Below are 17,601 nucleotides of genomic sequence, written 5' to 3'. Positions count from 1 at the left end.
CACCTGGTTTTAACAGCTGGTAATAGAATACATACTTTTGGTTACATCTTGTATTGCAACCTAAGACAGATACTTAGTTCCAGTGAATCCTAAAAGGGGGATTTCATGCTATCCATAAATAAGTGCTGCAATTTGTATATTGAGTACTGACCTTCCAAACCAGCTGCACAGAGGTTCCATGCAGAGGATTTTGAAACAAAAAGAAAAAGCAAATAGTTTAAAACTGAGTTTACAGAGGTGTAGAGGAAGGAGAGGTACATTTTTCCTGCTTCATGCTAATACCCCAGTGCAAAGTGAAAATTGAGAAGTGGTATTTTTCAGATTTCATTTATTTCTCTTTCTCTTTGTCTATGGAGATTAAAAAAAAAACCAAAAAACAAAAAACAAAAAAAAACCAGACCAGATAACCCAACCTCAAACTTGTCATATAAGCTACAGAATATGACAGAAGTGCTAGACTTCATAGTGCTAGTCTGTGACAGTTTGGTTATTTCTAATTTTCAAAGTTTTGTTTTATAGGGGAAAAGAGAAAAAATAATGAGCCCTATTCTCTGGAGGATTCTAAAAGACCAAGGGTTGTAGGAGATATCCCTATTGAGTTAATCAACGAAGTAATGTCAACAATTACAGATCCTGCAGCAATGCTTGGGCCAGAGGTGAGATATAGAGTCGGTGTTGCAAATGGTCTGTTTCTAAGTGGCCTGTTTGTAGTGAATGTTCCACATGGATAGAATGTGATAAGCTAAGACAAGACAAATAGACTTTGAAAGAGTATGATTAGGTGAACAAAAAATACTGCTGAATGGGGTTCAAGAATTGCAGCAGAATGGAAGATCCGAAGTTAAAACTTCTCTCTGGTGCAGAAACTGATCTAAACAGTTATTTGCTGTCTTCCCCAGTTGCTCTTTTTTTCGGCTGGAAGAGAAAAACAAACAGAAATGCAGAATTGTGCCATGTACAGAATTGCACTTTTTTTTCCTTGGCTGGCTTTTCCTCCTTCTGTTCTCTCTGCCAGGCTATGTTTTGCCAGCAGCTCATTTGCCAAGATTTAGTTAGACACTGCTGAAGATTTGGAACCACCTACATTTCTTATTCAAACTATGTACTGTGACTGATGGCTCTGCATATTACAAATGCTGTGCCAGCCTGGCTGTTGGGGCTGGCAGTGACTTGAAACCCAGCAGCCAAACTTTGCTCAAAAAAGTAAACAGTATGTGCATACAGAGATGGTTTGGCATTGTAAAATCTTGAAAAGAATAAGTTAAATAAATTTTCTGTATTAATTTAATCTGCATTTAGTTATATAGATGCAATTGCTAGATATGTAACAGCAAATTCTGTGGGAATTAATTATTTTTTTTTTTAGGGTCTTTCAGTAGTGGCAGAGATACTGGAAAGCACTAATAAAATAAAAAGGAATATGACTTTTCCTGCACCACCATTAAAATGTGTGATTTGCAGTATGTGTAGGCGATTCCACAATTCATGCCCAAGCTGGCTAAGACTAAAGAGAATATGAAGACTTAGTGGCGTAGACCTCAACTGGATGAGGGCTATCCCTCAGGAGGTTTTGGAACTTTTTGAGTCATAACCATTTTTATCTAAATCTGTATCAATATAAATCTGTTGTTATCTAAATCTGTATCAATACAAAATCAGATAGGCCTTTGTAGACTGTAGTGTAGACTTACATCAGGTTTATTTGATGGTGTCCCTTCTGCAAAGGTACATTACAAAGGAAGTCATGGGCAGTTCTGTTGGAAAAAGAGAGAGGGTTTAATTTGTTTGTCAGAGGATGTGAAATCTCAAAACTGTGATTTTGTTACTCTTTTGTGTGATACAGACCAACTTCCTCTCGGCACACTCAGCCCGGGACGAGGCAGCGAGGCTGGAGGAGCGCAGGGGCGTGATTGAATTCCATGTGGTTGGCAACTCCCTGAACCAGAAGCCCAACAAGAAGATCATGATGTGGCTGGTTGGTTTGCAGAATGTGTTCTCCCATCAGCTGCCTCGAATGCCGAAGGAATACATCACCCGCTTGGTCTTTGATCCGTGGGTATCCTTGGAGAGGGGGCTGGCGTGTGAGGCAGAGGGAGTCTGGTGCTGTTTGCAGCAAAGGTGGGGTGGAGAGCAGCTCTGCCTGTGCTACACTTTTGCCATCTTTTCAAGCTCTCATGACTCCTGGTCAATCTAATTGGATTGTACCCAAATGCCATCTTGGTGGCTGTATTAATAATAAGTTTCTTGTGGGACTGTGGTGGGTTGACATCGGCTGGATGTCAGATTCCCACAAAACCTGTTTTATTTCTCCCCTCCTTGGCTGGACAGGGGAGAGAAAGTACAAAGTTCTCAGATAGAAGGGCAGGGAGTGATCGCTCATTGATAACTATCGCAGGCAAAAGAGACTCAACTTGGGGAAATAAGTTTAATTTTTTACAAATCAGATCAGAATAGGATAATGAGAAAATAAAAACTACATTTTAAAATACCTTTGCCCCATGTCTCCCTTCTTCCCAAGCTTAGCTTCGTTCATGATTCTCTTCCTTCTCCCCCAAGCAGTGCTGGGGGATGGAGGCCGCAGTCAGTTCCCATGTGCTGTATGCTGCTTCTTCCTCCACAGGGAAGGACTTCACACACTCTCTCCCTGCCCCAGTCTGGGGTCCCTCCCACAACAGACAGTTCTCCATGAACTTCTCCAACATGGGTCCTTCCCACAGGCTGCAGTTCTTCATGAACTGCTCCAGCAGTTTAACCTTCCATGGTACACCATGGGGAGCCTCGTGTCCCTCTGCAGCCTGTGAAGGAGCCCCATGCCGGAGCAGGTGGTGAAGGCAGGCTGTGGCCCTGTGGGAAGCCCACCCTGGAGCAGGTTCCTGGCAGATCCTGTAGCCCTATGAAGAGAGTTTCCCACACTACCTGCTAGAGCAGCTTTGCTGGCAGGACTTGTGTCCCTATGGAAAGGGACCTGTGCTAATGCAGTTCCTGAAGGAACCCATGGGAGGGACCCCATGGTAGAGCAGGGGAAGAGCTCCTCTGCCTGAGGAGGAAACTGTGACACAGATAACATGTAGTGAGCTGACCATTCCCCATCCCCCTGTGCTGCTTGAGAGAGAAGGTAGAGAATAGGGAAGGAGAAGGGGAAAGGTAGTTTTAGGATTTGTTTTACTTTCCATCATCCTGCTCAGATTTTGTTCAGTAATAAATTCAACTAATTTCCCCAAGTCAAGTCTGTTTGGCCTGTGGTGGTAATTGTTATCTCTCCCTGCTCTTATCTCAACTCATGAGCCTTTCATTACATTTTGTCTCCCCTGTCCAGCTGAGAAGAGGAATGACAGAGCAGCTTTGGAGGGCACCTGGCATCCAGCCACTACAAAAACCACTACAAAAGCTCAACCTACTGCATTGCTGCTGTCATTCCACAAGTAAAATGCACTGAAATAAGTACAAGACAAAAAGAATATATAATGTGTATAAAATCTTCTTAAATGGTGGCACATACAATATAACTTCAATATACATCATCTGTATATTAACTATATAATTTATATGATTTATATGCTACTGTGTATTGAATAATCTAAAGAAAAGTGCACTGTTTTCACACCTTGAGGATTATACTAAAATTCCTTAAAAAGAACATAAGAGTTGAGATTGCACCTTGTTACATCTTTCCTGGCAGCCACTATAAGTGCAAGAGAAATGGATATTTATTCTGGTCTTGATTCTCAGAGGAGTGGGTGATCAGAAATAAGAAATGTCCTCTCTTACTTCATCAGCTGCATTTGATACTGATAACTTAACTATGGAGAGTGCATGCAAGCAAACAGGAATCCATTAGAAAGGACTTGCTCTCCTGTAACTCCATTAATTTCCAATTTACTCAGGGTAAAACCATCCTGAGAACTGTGCAATGGTGTAACTATCAGCAATGGATTCAATGAAGGCAATACAACTTTTATTTTTCGGACATTACCCGAGTATCTCAGAGTACTTGGCAAGGCCAAAAGCTTGCTTTATGTATGATGATGACCTTTATGGTATACTGAAAGCATGATATTAAAGTAACAACGCTTCTGTAGATACCAGTGGCTAACTTAGGAGGCATATACAATTGCATTATCATCATGGAAAGAATTGAATCAAGTTTCTGAAAAAAGGAAGGTTAATAGCACTTTATGTACTATGTACATGAATTAAGTGATTGTTATTTTTGTCTGCTCAGGAAACATAAAACCCTTGCATTAATAAAAGATGGTCGTGTTATCGGTGGTATCTGCTTCCGGATGTTCCCCTCCCAAGGATTTACAGAGATTGTTTTCTGTGCTGTGACTTCCAATGAGCAAGTCAAGGTAAAAAGAATTCTATATTATAAGTGTTTTTAAAGTGGATTTGAGTCCCATTCACCTTCTGCCATGTGCCCCTAATATTTTTAGTCATGTTGAATGTACTGCTGAGTTTCCAGACAGAAACAGATTTTGAAACATACAGCAGTTATGAATTTAATACACAAAAACCAAATTAAAAAGTGCAGATTTATAAGTATCATCATAATTCTAGGATTACCTGTATTTATTTTTCTCAGCAGAGCAGTAGCCTGCCATTCTTGGACTTTTCATGCCTCTTTTGCCAGTAGCTGTGTCTTTGTGTAGTGTAACATCTCATGGTTGACTGAAATACATATTGCTTGTGTGGGGCAGTAATTTGTGTTCAGTCACTTTGTGACATTACATGACTTTAATCTAAATGAGATATAATAAAAAATTGGACTTTTTTACTAGTTTTTTTTTACTAGGTTTTACATCTCAAAATAAGCACAGGGTCTATTCTGTACACTCTTATTTGACTTAATGCCACAAAATTTTATCAGAATGTTGACAATTGGCATCTGTGCTGAAAGAATGCAGAGCACTATGAATACATGAGATTCCTCCAGGGTTTCCAGCTACTACAGGTTGATCTAACTCCCACCATTTGGTTCACTGTTTTGCCTTTAGATGGTGCTGTAGCTTCATGATTTTTAGTTCAAGTAGCAAGAGCTGAGATGTAGGTTAATTCAGAGTATGTAACAGTTATAACATACAAAAACTGTACACCCTGGTGCAAAAGAGTAACACAGTGGGATTGAAAGTCTGTAACAACCACTAATATCAGGTTATATTTGATTTTATTCAACTCTGGTGTTAGAAAGGAGCATTTCACTACATTAAGCGGTGACCTGTCAGCATTAAGAGTAATTTAGCAAATACAAACCCTAACAGAATATGCGTAAGTTGTGCTTAACTGCACTACACAGGTGAGGCTGCCAAAGGTGTGTCGTGATTTTCTAGGAATAATCTTTCACAGTAATAAAGCAGATAATTCTGACCCATCAGATTGACTCCAGGGTTGTGTAACACACTATTTATTCTTTTATCCTCTGTGTGCTTCGCTATATCAGTTGAGTGTTTCTGAAAATTTGCCTTCCCACCTTTCTTTCTGAGTAAGCTGACCATGTCAACAGATAACCGAGAAAAAAAAAGTTCACACATGGGTGACCTGCCTAGTCTTAGGAAAAATAAATTCCTATTTTAATTCAGTTTGAGGCTTGAGTAAAAAAATATAGGAATAGTTTTCCCATACAAATTGAATTGTTTTTTAGGTAGTTTGGTCCCCTGTTGCAAAATAATTTTAAGTTTTACTGGATGTGGCTTAGTTTCCTAAATGGCAATTGCCATATTTGGGGCTATTAAAATGTAAATAAAATCAGAAGTTTGTATTTTCTAATTTATTTTTCTGACTTTATTACATCATTAAAAATTTTCCCAGTTTTCAAGAACAGAGTACTAAAAAGAAATCCATGTATGTTTCTCTAAGTGTCCTGTTAGTCTGCATGATGAGAAAGTTGGAACATATGCAGGAACAAAACATTATTATGGGCTTTCCTATCTACTTGATATTTCTTCATATCACAGCAGGAGGGGATGACTATGGCTTACTTGTCAGTGTGAATAAATGCAACCTTTTGTTTACTTTGGGGCTAAATTTAAATGGAAATCATGCCTGTGTGCAGTCAGAAGGTGCAGATATTTATTTGATTGTGAACTCAATAATTTTCTGCTCCTTATTATGCCAATTGTTCACTGTTCCTTTTTATGCTTTATGATAAGTTTAGATAATAAATCTTTTGAGGCAGAGACGGTTTTGCTACAGGTGCACAGAACACTGGAATAATTTCAATATTGCTACTGCTTTGTAGTTTTGATGTGATATGGCTCAGAAAGGATGCTCTATTGTTGCAGCATGTGCAGTTTTGTTATTGGTGTAGTATGTGATTTTAATGGTTGATATCTAATTTAAAAGAGGAACAAAAAAAAATAAACGGTGGGCACCTTGAATTACAACTTCCATGCTGGGTCACAAAGATACCCCTACAAGGCTCAAAAGAGTTTGCTCTTGAGTGTGCAACACCAAGTTAATTAAGAGAATATCTTTGAAACAGGATCTAGAGGAAAGACTGCATTTTGAAAAATTGTGTGTAATAACCCTGGTCTAAACATAACAGGTTCTGGTATGTGCAGGCCCTAAAGGCTCTGTCATGACTTTTTCCTCATATGTTTCACACAGGGTTATGGGACTCACCTAATGAACCATCTGAAGGAGTACCACATCAAACACAACATTCTCAACTTTCTCACGTATGCAGATGAATATGCTATTGGCTACTTCAAGAAACAAGTAAGTTCATTGCAAGAAATTACTTCTTGCAGGAAGTTTTATATCTAGCAGTGATGAACTAAGTAACTAGGCATGACAAAGTAATTGGATAAAATGCATAGTGCAATTTTACATGTATATTTTTAATCTGTAAAATGTGCTCTGTGTTCATCTTGTGCAATGCTTTTAGCTTCTAATACATTTTACTTTGATAGAATCACCTGAATATAAGTATATGGTATAGTTTATAATTATCTAGTCTAAGAACTAGTAAAATGTCAGTTCCTTCACTGATTCTATAAGAAGTATAAAGAAGGACTAAGCATACCTGTGACAGACTAAAACTTACCTGACCTGCACTTAGCAGCTCCTCCTGATTTGAAGCATGAAGGTTCAAATTCAGGAAAGATGGCAATGTCTATTCTGTCAATTAGATTTGATAAACACATGCCAACTGTTTGGTCAGCAAAATGGAGTCAGATTTTTCTCAGAGGTGTACAGCATTAGGCAGTGAAGATGACCTGGATAGTGGGAAATTGCAACTAGGTAGAAGGGAAATTTTTTTTCCTTTCCTGTCCTGAGGGTGGTGAAATACTGGAAAATGTTGCCTAGGGAGATGCCAGTGGAATCTCTGTCCTTTTTCAGTCTTCAAGACTGGTGACAGCCTAGATCAGCCAGATATGATGAGACCTGTTCTGAGCTGAGATGGGGCTAGGATGACCTCCCCAAGTTCCTTCCAACCTGTTCTATGGTTCTATATATAAAACTGATACAATTAACTCTTCACACATTCAAAATGAATACAATCTCCTGTATAGTCCTTCTTAGCAGTTGACTGTTCTTTTATCAAGTGCCTCCCTTGAGAAGGTTTCTGCAACATTGAATTGTGGTCTGTAACTATTGTTGTATTTTTTGTTTTTTAGCATTATGATGAATTTGGCTCTAAATCCTCATTCATTTCAGTTAAAACAAAACTAAAAGGAAAATGGCATGATGACAATATAATTTTTTTTCTTTCTTTCTTTCTTTCTTTGTCAGGGTTTCTCCAAAGATATTAAAGTACCAAAAGCAAAATATGTTGGCTACATCAAGGATTATGAGGGTGCCACATTAATGGGATGTGAATTAAATCCAAGGATCCCCTACACCGAATTTTCTGTCATCATCAAAAAGCAAAAAGAGGTGAGAGTTGAAATGAAATGTTTAATGTTACCCTCTATTGAGATGTTTAGAAGCAGTTCAGTGGGTGCCAGGTTAGCTCTCTGCTTTGGTGCTTAAATTTGAATGCATACTTTTATTAGTTAGAATAATCCCTTCATTCAAGCCCCAGTGCCAAAATTTTGTAGTTGAAACATCAAATTCTAATTGACTTAACAAGAACAAGACTCTTAAAGTACTGGTATTTTGAGGAGTAATTCGCAGTTCAATTTTGTGGTAGTTAACTAAGCAAAATCTTGTGAGATTGTTTTTTTTTAAGGCTTTGTCAGTTCCTTCCCTCCCATATCAGTAGTGTTCATTAGAGCTACATTTAAATGGAGTGTTTGTGTTGCATGTCCTGTTTTATTTGAAAAATAGAAGATTCTTTTTTTGTGCTATTTTTTAAATATAAAAATCAAGGGTGAACTGTCTTAATTTCCAGTCTATCCCTCTTTGGATTTTATGTGGGATGTTCTTTATTTAGTTCTTAATAATATTCTGTATAATAAGGCAGTTTATTGGCAAAATAATTATGATGTTTCCACTTGTGTTTAAATATCTTCCTTGGTTTTTAAAGAAATATAAATTATAATTTGTTCTTTCAAGTTTGTTCAAACCTGACCCTTTATTTTGTTAAAATGCTTCTTTATGGAACAATCATTTTTATTCCAAAAGAATGATTTGGCCTGTGATTGGAGAGGGAAAGACACTATCTGATGGTTTTACATTTAATTTACGAGGTTTTTTAACTTTACTTATTGGGAAAGTTTTCTTAAATCCATACAACAGGGACCATAAGTTTTTCCCCTTTCATTTCTGAAATGGGGAAAATTTCTTTCATTTCTTGGCTGCATTACCCTTCAGATTCCAGGCTACTGCTGGACATGCCAGCTGTCCCTTAGGGATGGGATGTTGTCAGTGTGGATAGTGGATGTGTCTCTTGTAGCCTGTTACATCTCAGGCATGCCTAATTGCAGTAGTACAGTTTCAGGCCCAAACCATCAACATGACCTGCCACTCCTGAAAACTTGTTAGTTTTCAAAATTTTGCCTCTGGGATTGCTTTATTAGCTTTTTTCACTGTTTTATTTGTTAGGGTGTTGACATTATTCTAAAGAACTTGGAGACACTCCTCTTGTAGATAAAGTGACTTGGTCCTCCAGACATCTCATATGTAAAATTATTAGGAAGAAAGCTGCTGTTTTGCACTGATCTGTATTATCGATCTTCTCTGAGAATAATTACATACAGCTTTGGAACTGCATTTTAGGATTGCCTGCCTAACATTGAAAATACCCATCAGGCCTTTTTATTCTTCCTGTTGCAAGGAAGTTTAGAAATAGCCCTCACAGTCTGCAGCTTCATGAAGAGTGTTTGCTTGTCTGTGCATATCAAAGGCAGTGAAAACGCTACCTGGACATAAAAATAATTTTGGGTGTTGACAGTTTGTATTATGTACCAATTTTCTTGAATCCTGCTATTTCCCAGTACTAGATATCAGGCATTTCAGGATCTGTACTTTTTAAAGTGAAATTTTTCATGGGGTCTAAACTTTTATTTAAAGAACTGGAGTACATGCCTATGGCTGCTAAGACCATATCACCTGATACTCTACCAGTAGCTTGTTTACAGTCATTCTAAAAAATACAAGTCCCTCTATGCAAAGTTTTGTGACCTCCTGACTTGTGAGTAATCACTGATTGAACAGCTTGCTTTAATCAGGAAGAGACACTAGTTCCTAAATTATAAGAAGGGCTTAAGTTGGATTTAATAATTAGTTTGAAATTATTTTTGTATTATGCTGGAATCTGGCCATAGTGCTGTTGTATACTGTATTCCTCTTAACATTTCTAAGCTCTTTTGAAAGTCTGCTTTTATATTTTTCTCTTCTTTGAGAGGAAATACTATGTATGAGGGAGTGAAGGTCCTTAAAAATGAAAATATGTCAATTTTTATTATTTCAAATGAAATAATTTTCAAATAGAAAATATTCTATCAAACTGTTGGTCTGCATGGCTGCACATTTGTTTACTTCAAGTTATAAAGTTTTGAAAGTCACATATCCAGGACACACAAAGCTTAGATAAGTATCTAAGTGGGTATCAAGAACACCAAAGCAAATTGCTTAGAGTTTGAGGTAATAAGATTGCAAAGTAAAAGAGGGTATATCTAGGAGTGGGAAAAAGCCTTTCCCTAGCATTTACAAAGAGAGTAGAATTTTTGTTCTGAAGAGTGGCATCATTCTGGCATCCTCCAGAGAAAATCTTTCATGAGAGTATCTTTGATTAATACATAAGCAACTCCTACAGATAGATATATGGAGTCTTTGAAGTGAATGGGTTGTTTCTAAAATTTTGGAATATGAACATATATGTACATCTAAATGCATGCATTCAATATGTGCCTTGAAATTTTTGACCAGCTGTGCTGAAGAATTTCAGAAGCTGCAGCTGTTAAAATTTTATAGCCAGTTCTCAAACCTTCTTTCAGAAAATTTCCTTCTCTGCCTCTGCTCCTGTCTTTCCAAGAGCTGTGCAGCTTGTGATCAGTAGAACCAGCAATGATTCTTTTTTTTTTTTTGCTAGATTTGTGCCAAAATAGCTGAGAGACTTAACTTCATTTGCAGAATCGGTATTTGGTCAGGTAGCTCAGCCCCATTACCAGCTTCATGGAAAAGGACTGCAAGGTTAGGAAGTGAGAATGTTTCTGTTCATCACAGTTTTGCATTAATCTTCTGGGTTACTTTACACCAAATAAATTATTCTTTGTTTTCTCTGCTGCTTTATTACAGATCATTAAAAAGCTCATAGAAAGGAAGCAAGCTCAAATAAGAAAAGTTTATCCTGGCCTTTCTTGCTTCAAAGATGGAGTACGGCAGATTCCTATAGAAAGCATTCCTGGAATTAGTATGTATCAATCTCTTTTAATGTAGAACAGAAGCAGAATAGTCCAAGAAAGATCCAAGACTAGAAATACCAACGTAGTCACATAGTTCTTTTTGATTAGAATGTAATTGTTTTGGTCTGCTGATTTGATTTCTGTGAAGATTGTTGTGTTTCCATTACAACTGCTGTCTTTGAAATTTCCCCAAGGCATCCCAGGCTGATCCTCTTTTATGTACGTGTGTATAATTTTACTTATATGTGATCCCTCTTTGATTTGTATCACAGTGTAGGCGGCAGTTTCCCCCTGGCACCATTTTAATGCACTGCACTCCTGAACAACAATGATTTCTATGCTAGGCATGAACTTACAGGACAAAACAGGGAAAAAAAAAAAAAAAAGAGTATCATATTTTGGGTGACTTTTTTTCAGCTATGCTTTTCTGCAATTTATTCTTTGTCCTTGAGGAATCAGATAGGATAACTTTGTCATGATTATTCTTTACAGGGGTGGGTTGCAGTAAAATATGTATTGAATTATTGAAAAGAAGTGTGTTTCATATAGAAATATTTTAGAATCTTTTCAGCAGTCTGGAGGAAGATGCATGTACAAAATTGAATGGAGCTGTGGGCTAGATGGTTATATTATTTATTAGGAGTAGCTTTTATTAAAACAAATGCATTTTACTGCAGTAGTGCTGAAATGGCTTTTCTTCTTTGAGTTGCAATAACTCAGTTAATGTTTTGACTTACTGTAGTTCCTATATAATATCTCATGTTGTTGGTGTACAGGAGAGACTGGCTGGAAACCAAGTGGAAAAGAAAGAGGGTAAGTGCTACAGAAAGTAAAATGTTGAAGCAGTTGGGATATTCCTTTGAGAAAAGTCTTTAGACAATATCACTTGATATTTCCTTCCATCCGCTGGAAATCAAATAATCTGCAAGAGATAAGTTCTTAAGTGTCTTTTTTGGTGGTATTTTTTGTTTTATTTTTTTATTGTGGGCAAGTGTGGTTTTGGTAGTGGGGTTCTTTTTTGAGGATTTTTGTGTGGGTTTGTTTGCTTGTTTTAAAATTTACTTCTTCCATAAAATTCTTGAAACTTTGGAGTTGCTTTTAGGTAAGATGCAAATTGTAGGAACGAAGATAAGGGATTCAAACTAATGTTTTTGTATTCATGTTTTCCTTCAAGTAAGGAGGCCAAGGATCCAGATCAACTTTACAGCACATTAAAAACCATCCTGCAGCAAGTGAAGGTGAGTTCCAGTTCTAGTTTACTTTCTGTAAAGATTTTTAAATTATTTCCAATATCTAGTTTCCATATTAGATACCTTACTTTTTTCTTTACCAAAGAGCCATCAAAGCGCTTGGCCCTTCATGGAACCCGTGAAGAGAACAGAAGCTCCTGGATATTATGAAGTTATAAGGTTTCCCATGGGTAATGCCATTAACATTTTTTAAGTAGAGTTTAAAAATCATTATAGCTGCAGACATAGCAGATAAATTTTAATCTGATTGTTTTATGGTAAAAGATACGTGTTACTTGCAGCTGAATACCTTGCAGCTCTGAAGTGTCAAGGGTGTGATGCTGTCATTTGAAATTGATGAGTGCTCTGTGACCTTTGTGAAACATGCATGGTGTACTTACCTGAAACCTTAGTGTGCCCTAGAGAACCCTAACAGGCTCCTAAATGGTGCAGTCAGCTAGAAGCTTTTAGGACTGAGCTGGTGTAGGTGAGTTGCAGGGCTATGTTCTTGTGTGTGGTTAACTGGTCATTGCAGATCCTACTCATATGTTAAAAACCTGAAGGCAAACTTTCAGCAACATCTGAGCATTTGAGTTGCTTTAAAATATGGATTTAAGATTTCTAAATCACATAGAGAAAACATTTTCAAAGGTCACAGGGTTTTCTAAGTCTTAACACTTTGCTCCAATTTAAGTTTAGGAAAATGCTTCATGCAACTGATTCTAAGCTAACTTTTATCTTTGTCTTTTAGATCTGCCACAGTTGTCTGAGGTGTTATATTTATTTGTTTATTTATTTTCACTTATAAGTAACACAGCTATTGTTTATGTAGGATTGCTTGCAAAGAGAAGTACACAACTGCTAATAATGTTTTTCTTTTGACTGTGTCTTTTATGACCCAGCTTTTGACTTCTGGGACATATAATTTCAATGATAATTCAGTGATACTCTGAATGGATGCTTGGTTTGTACTGCACCAGATTTAAAACTGAACTCTGGCTCACCTCTATCATTCTGATTCCAGTTTCTGAACCCTTTAATATTGTTACAGAAGGAAATACAGGTTCATGGCAGGCTACTAGCCATCAGTTTCTCAGAGAATAAAAGTAATTGTTCATGTTGCTTTGCATAGAATCCAGGCCCATGTATATCGATTTAGTTTAATTATTTTTTTTATATTCAATTTATCATTCCCAAAGAGCAGATGTACATATACTTTATAAACCAATTGCTGGCTTCATGTATCCCCAACACAAATTTATTTTCTACCAATGAAGAAAAAGAATGTGAATCCTGTTCTGTGGCAGAGTTTTCTCTATCTGCTATTCTGAGCAGATCTAGCTCAGAAATCTGTTTAATCTGAGCAGTGGTTACAAATAACTTACCTGAGGAGAAACTCCAAGTAGGAATGTTGTCTGTCCTTTCATTGTTCAGGTGTGTTACACTAGAGGCAGGGGCAGGAGTTTACTTTGAGGATTAAGCTGAGGTCATTGGTTTAGTTTTGCTTTGGTTTTTTTTCAGCTAAGGTACCCAGCATGAATAAACTGTGCCTTGATTCGTGATTAACTTCAGATTTCTTTGTGCTCTCCCTGCCAGCATATTGATACTGTAAAAAGTTTCTCAGACAAGATATAACAGTTGCCTTTATGTTTGTGTACAGACTAAATTGTAGTTTTTGAGAGGTATGGCTGTAAATTTTTTTTACTACCTCCTGAAGTCAGTTCTCATGTATAAATGCTTTTTTACCCCTGTTTTAAGTGCTCTTCAGGTAATCTATCAAGCAATACCCTTTAGATTTCTTTTTTCCCCTTTTCAACTGCCATTCAAAAGCTGTATGGCTGAGTGACAGATGGAACCAAACTTACACTGTACTTAAGAGGAGAACAGCTTAACTCTTTAGCCAGGCAACATTTGCTTTAGGGTGAGCTGAGCAGCCTTCTCAGATGGGTGCTATAATTAGTCTATGGATATCTAGTTTAGGCATTGGCACCTGAATTTCAGACTTAATAGAAACTGAATGAGCCTTTACTTTCACAAAATACTGTGCAAAACTAGGGACTGGCAATTTCTGTACCATTGGAAAAAGTATTTGAGAGCATCCCTCAAACTTTCCTTAAATAATCCCATCTTGTCAATTTGACAGGGTTTCCTCTCTTTTAATAAATTCAAATCTCCCTTAAAAAAAACAAACCCACCCCCTAAAACCTCCCAAACCATTACCAAAATGAAAATAAAACCATATTTTCAAATCTGAAGTTAAAAAGTTTAATTCCTTTGCATTGGAGGTCTTTGGTCTGTTGTCCTTGCAATAGTCATTGACATTAAGTCTTCTTCATTTCAGCTGCTTCTGTTACAGTTTCACAAAGGTGCTGCTGATGCCTGGCTCAAACATTGCTAAAAAAATAGTTGTTAGTGCATCTGAGGTGAGAAAAGCCAAGGCATCCAGCACACTTCCCACTACTTCTATTCCTGTACTCACTCCTAGAACACTTGTAATGTAGACAGAATTTTTAAATGCCTGATGAGAATTACTGGGAAAGCAACTATGTGGAGAACACTGAGATGATTTACATATTTTATGGATGACTGATTTTAGTATAAAGGAGAACACTCCTTAAAGAATGTTCTGTAAGTAAATGTTTTGCATGATGCTCTGAAAGCAGGGGAGATCAGTTCTCACATGATTCTTAAAAAGGATATACAACTATAAACTCTGAAGAGGTAATAAAAATATATGTAGAGCATAGAACAAATTTAATCTTTTTTTTCAGAGCTGCAATTCCTGCTTGTAGTGTAGACCAATGTATCTTCTCTGCTCTGTTTGCACAGCAGTAAGGATTTTAGATTAGCATACATGTTTTGTGATGTTTGAATTCTTTGCCCATATACTCTTAAGGCCTCCTCCAGCAGAGCTGAGAACAGGTTGTCTCAGGACAATCAGAAGAGTATTAGGGACATCTACTACCCACAGAAACTCAGAGCTCTAAGTATGAGAACAGAACAAAAAAAGCTTTAATGTTTTAAGGAATTAAAAATAAACTCTACATAAATTCATTCTCACAGTGAAATATTGCTTAGTTCCAGCAGCTTAGTTGCTTTTGAAACTGAAATACGGACCATGCCTTAGATGAAGGCAATTTCCATTCCAAATCCTAGCATTGCCTGTTCATGTTAAATGGCAAATCGGTCTGAAGGGATATTGCACACAAAACATATTTGAATCCAACGCTGTTCATATATTTTTCTTCTGTGCAGATCTCAAAACAATGAGTGAGCGACTCAAGAACAGGTACTACGTGTCTAAGAAATTATTCATGGCAGACTTGCAGCGAGTCTTTACAAACTGCAGAGAGTACAACCCCCCCGAGAGTGAATACTACAAATGTGCCAATATACTGGAGAAATTCTTCTACACAAAAATTAAAGAAGCTGGATTAATTGACAAGTGACACTGTCTTTTTTACAACCAAATAGTGTGCCTATGTTATGGACAGGGAAAGCCGTTCTATATCTGAGTTGTGGGACTTTCAAGAAACTTCTGTTTAATACTTAGCACTTTTAAAAACCCTTTTAGTTTTGCAAACATGTATTATAATGAAGTTACAAAAATTATTTTATTAAAATGCTTTATAATGTATTTAATTACGGAATATTTCTTTTGTGTGCCGATTACCTTATGTTCCTAATAAGTTTATCAGCTACAGCCTCAGAAACCCCACAAACCTGGGGGAAGTTGCACATGTTTGGGAAGATGAAGAAAATTCCCAGACAACAGATGTTATAGCTTACCTAATGTTATAGCTTACCTAATGCAGTACCTATTTGATAAAGTTTTATTATTTTTTCCAGTAAAAAAGAAAATCGTAAGGGAAAACAACAGGTGTGGGGGGGTTCTGAAACATTTGTTTCTTTGTAGAATCTTTTTATAAGATATTATTTTTTAAAAGAAACACTCAGCTGGTTGAGAAGCTGTGAGAGAAGAGTAGTCAGTTCTGGAAAAGGACTGCCTCTGATCTTTGATAGATGCAAGTTTTTCTATTCATTTTCAGTTTTGATAAATATTTTACCTGCAAATTGTAATCTCATAACCACTCTTTAAAAAAAAAAAAGAAAAAGGAAAAAAAAAGAAAAGGAAAAGAAAAAAATCTGGCTATATGCATAACGTCATAGTGACTTGGCTTATGCAGGACATAAGTACCCAAAATAACTTTGGAAAATAACTTTGGAGACTACTTTGCATCTACTAGACAATTTTAATTGGCTTAGTAGAGTTAAGATTTTATGCACTTCATGATCCACCCTACTTACTACTCCTCACTGCTAAATTCTTTAGATTGTTCAGCAGAAATAAGATTATTGTACACAAAGGAAGACAACATAGGACAGCTTCGAGCTTAGATACTTGTCTCTGTGGTAAACTGGATTTTCTACCAAGCTTTATTGTAAATGCATATTAACTGTGATTATTTAGACCCAGGAACATATTAACATTTTACAGCTTTTAGTATATCTTCAAAAAGAACACACACTCATATATACATATAATATATATACATTTTGCTGCTTACACTACATTTAAGAGGTACACCTAAATCCTTAATGGATATCAGTGCAGGCCAAAAAGCTGTCCCTTGACGTTTTCTAGAGTTTGTAAGTTATAACTGCTTTTGTGAAAAACAGATTAAACTTTCATTCTTGGTGTTTTATATTTACAGATGTTACACTGGTAAAATTCAAGTTATGAGACTGAGAAAACCAATCCTGTGATGTGTCAAAGAATCTATTCCTGCAAAATGCCTGTGCAGTGTTAGATCACAGATCAATTCAGCAAGGAGATGTCAGGAACTATCTAGAAGTAGTAAATGTGGTACCCAAGGTATTCAAAATGTTAATGCTGGACTTGCCATTGTGTTTTGTATGAATTTAGTCTGACCTACATTGGGATCTATAACAAGGGTACAGTGAGTACTTTTTCTTTAATAGCCAGAACAGGATGCTATAAACCTGTTTTGTAGATTGGGCCTACAGATGCACCTGTTAAGCTTGGTAACCTGTGAATTTTTGTTATTTTCAGAGTAGATTTTCTTATAGTCTTTCAATCAGATTGTCTCTTCTATATTGAAACGTGTTTTCTAATTTAAGAATTAATATTTTCATAGATACTGTGCAATAAAGTTATGGTAGAATATGTGGTTTTGCAAATGCTTTAACAGCTGATGAACTTTACATTTGTCAAATTAATATATTGTACTGGTACAGAATAGTTTTAAATTATATATGTACAAAACCCTACTTATTTTGGTCTCTCTTTTTTTTCATTACTTGGTACTTGTGACACAAACATACATACTGAAGCACTTTCACAAGCAAGCACAGTGAAGCTACAGGAGTGCTGTCAGTGCCTCTTCCAGGTAGGACAGAAAATACGTGAAATGGCCTCTGAGTTCATGATGGGCTGGGCTGAGCTGTGATCAGTCCAAGTATCATTCCTAGCTTTATGGTAACTGAGATACCATGCTGTTGACTTAGCTGTCCGAAGTTTTGATTATGCTATTTGCCAGTATTTGCCTTCAAGAGTCCTTGAC

General features: G+C 36.8%; 1 protein-coding gene across 1 annotated transcript in view; it reads left to right on the top strand.

Moving 5' to 3' along the window:
* KAT2B (lysine acetyltransferase 2B) overlaps positions 1–17,308 on the top strand; it is a 40,695-nt gene extending 23,387 nt beyond the window's left edge. Inside the window, exons 9-18 of the mRNA XM_005519143.3 lie at positions 520–656; positions 1,844–2,052; positions 4,223–4,349; positions 6,604–6,714; positions 7,732–7,875; positions 10,681–10,795; positions 11,564–11,600; positions 11,962–12,025; positions 12,123–12,207; positions 15,272–17,308. Of these exons, the coding sequence (XP_005519200.2) occupies positions 520–656; positions 1,844–2,052; positions 4,223–4,349; positions 6,604–6,714; positions 7,732–7,875; positions 10,681–10,795; positions 11,564–11,600; positions 11,962–12,025; positions 12,123–12,207; positions 15,272–15,465 (1,223 nt within the window). The 3' untranslated portion in view covers positions 15,466–17,308. The remainder of the gene's footprint in view (positions 1–519; positions 657–1,843; positions 2,053–4,222; positions 4,350–6,603; positions 6,715–7,731; positions 7,876–10,680; positions 10,796–11,563; positions 11,601–11,961; positions 12,026–12,122; positions 12,208–15,271) is intronic.
* Positions 17,309–17,601: the final 293 nt, after the last annotated feature.

The sequence above is a fragment of the Pseudopodoces humilis genome, chromosome 1, assembly GCF_049639895.1.
Source record: "Pseudopodoces humilis isolate 2021_Gansu_Grassland_sample_001 chromosome 1, ASM4963989v1, whole genome shotgun sequence".
NCBI classification, from domain to species: domain Eukaryota; kingdom Metazoa; phylum Chordata; class Aves; order Passeriformes; family Paridae; genus Pseudopodoces; species Pseudopodoces humilis.
The sequence above is the reverse complement of the archived record's forward strand: the minus strand, read 5'-3'. Positions and strand labels throughout refer to the sequence as shown.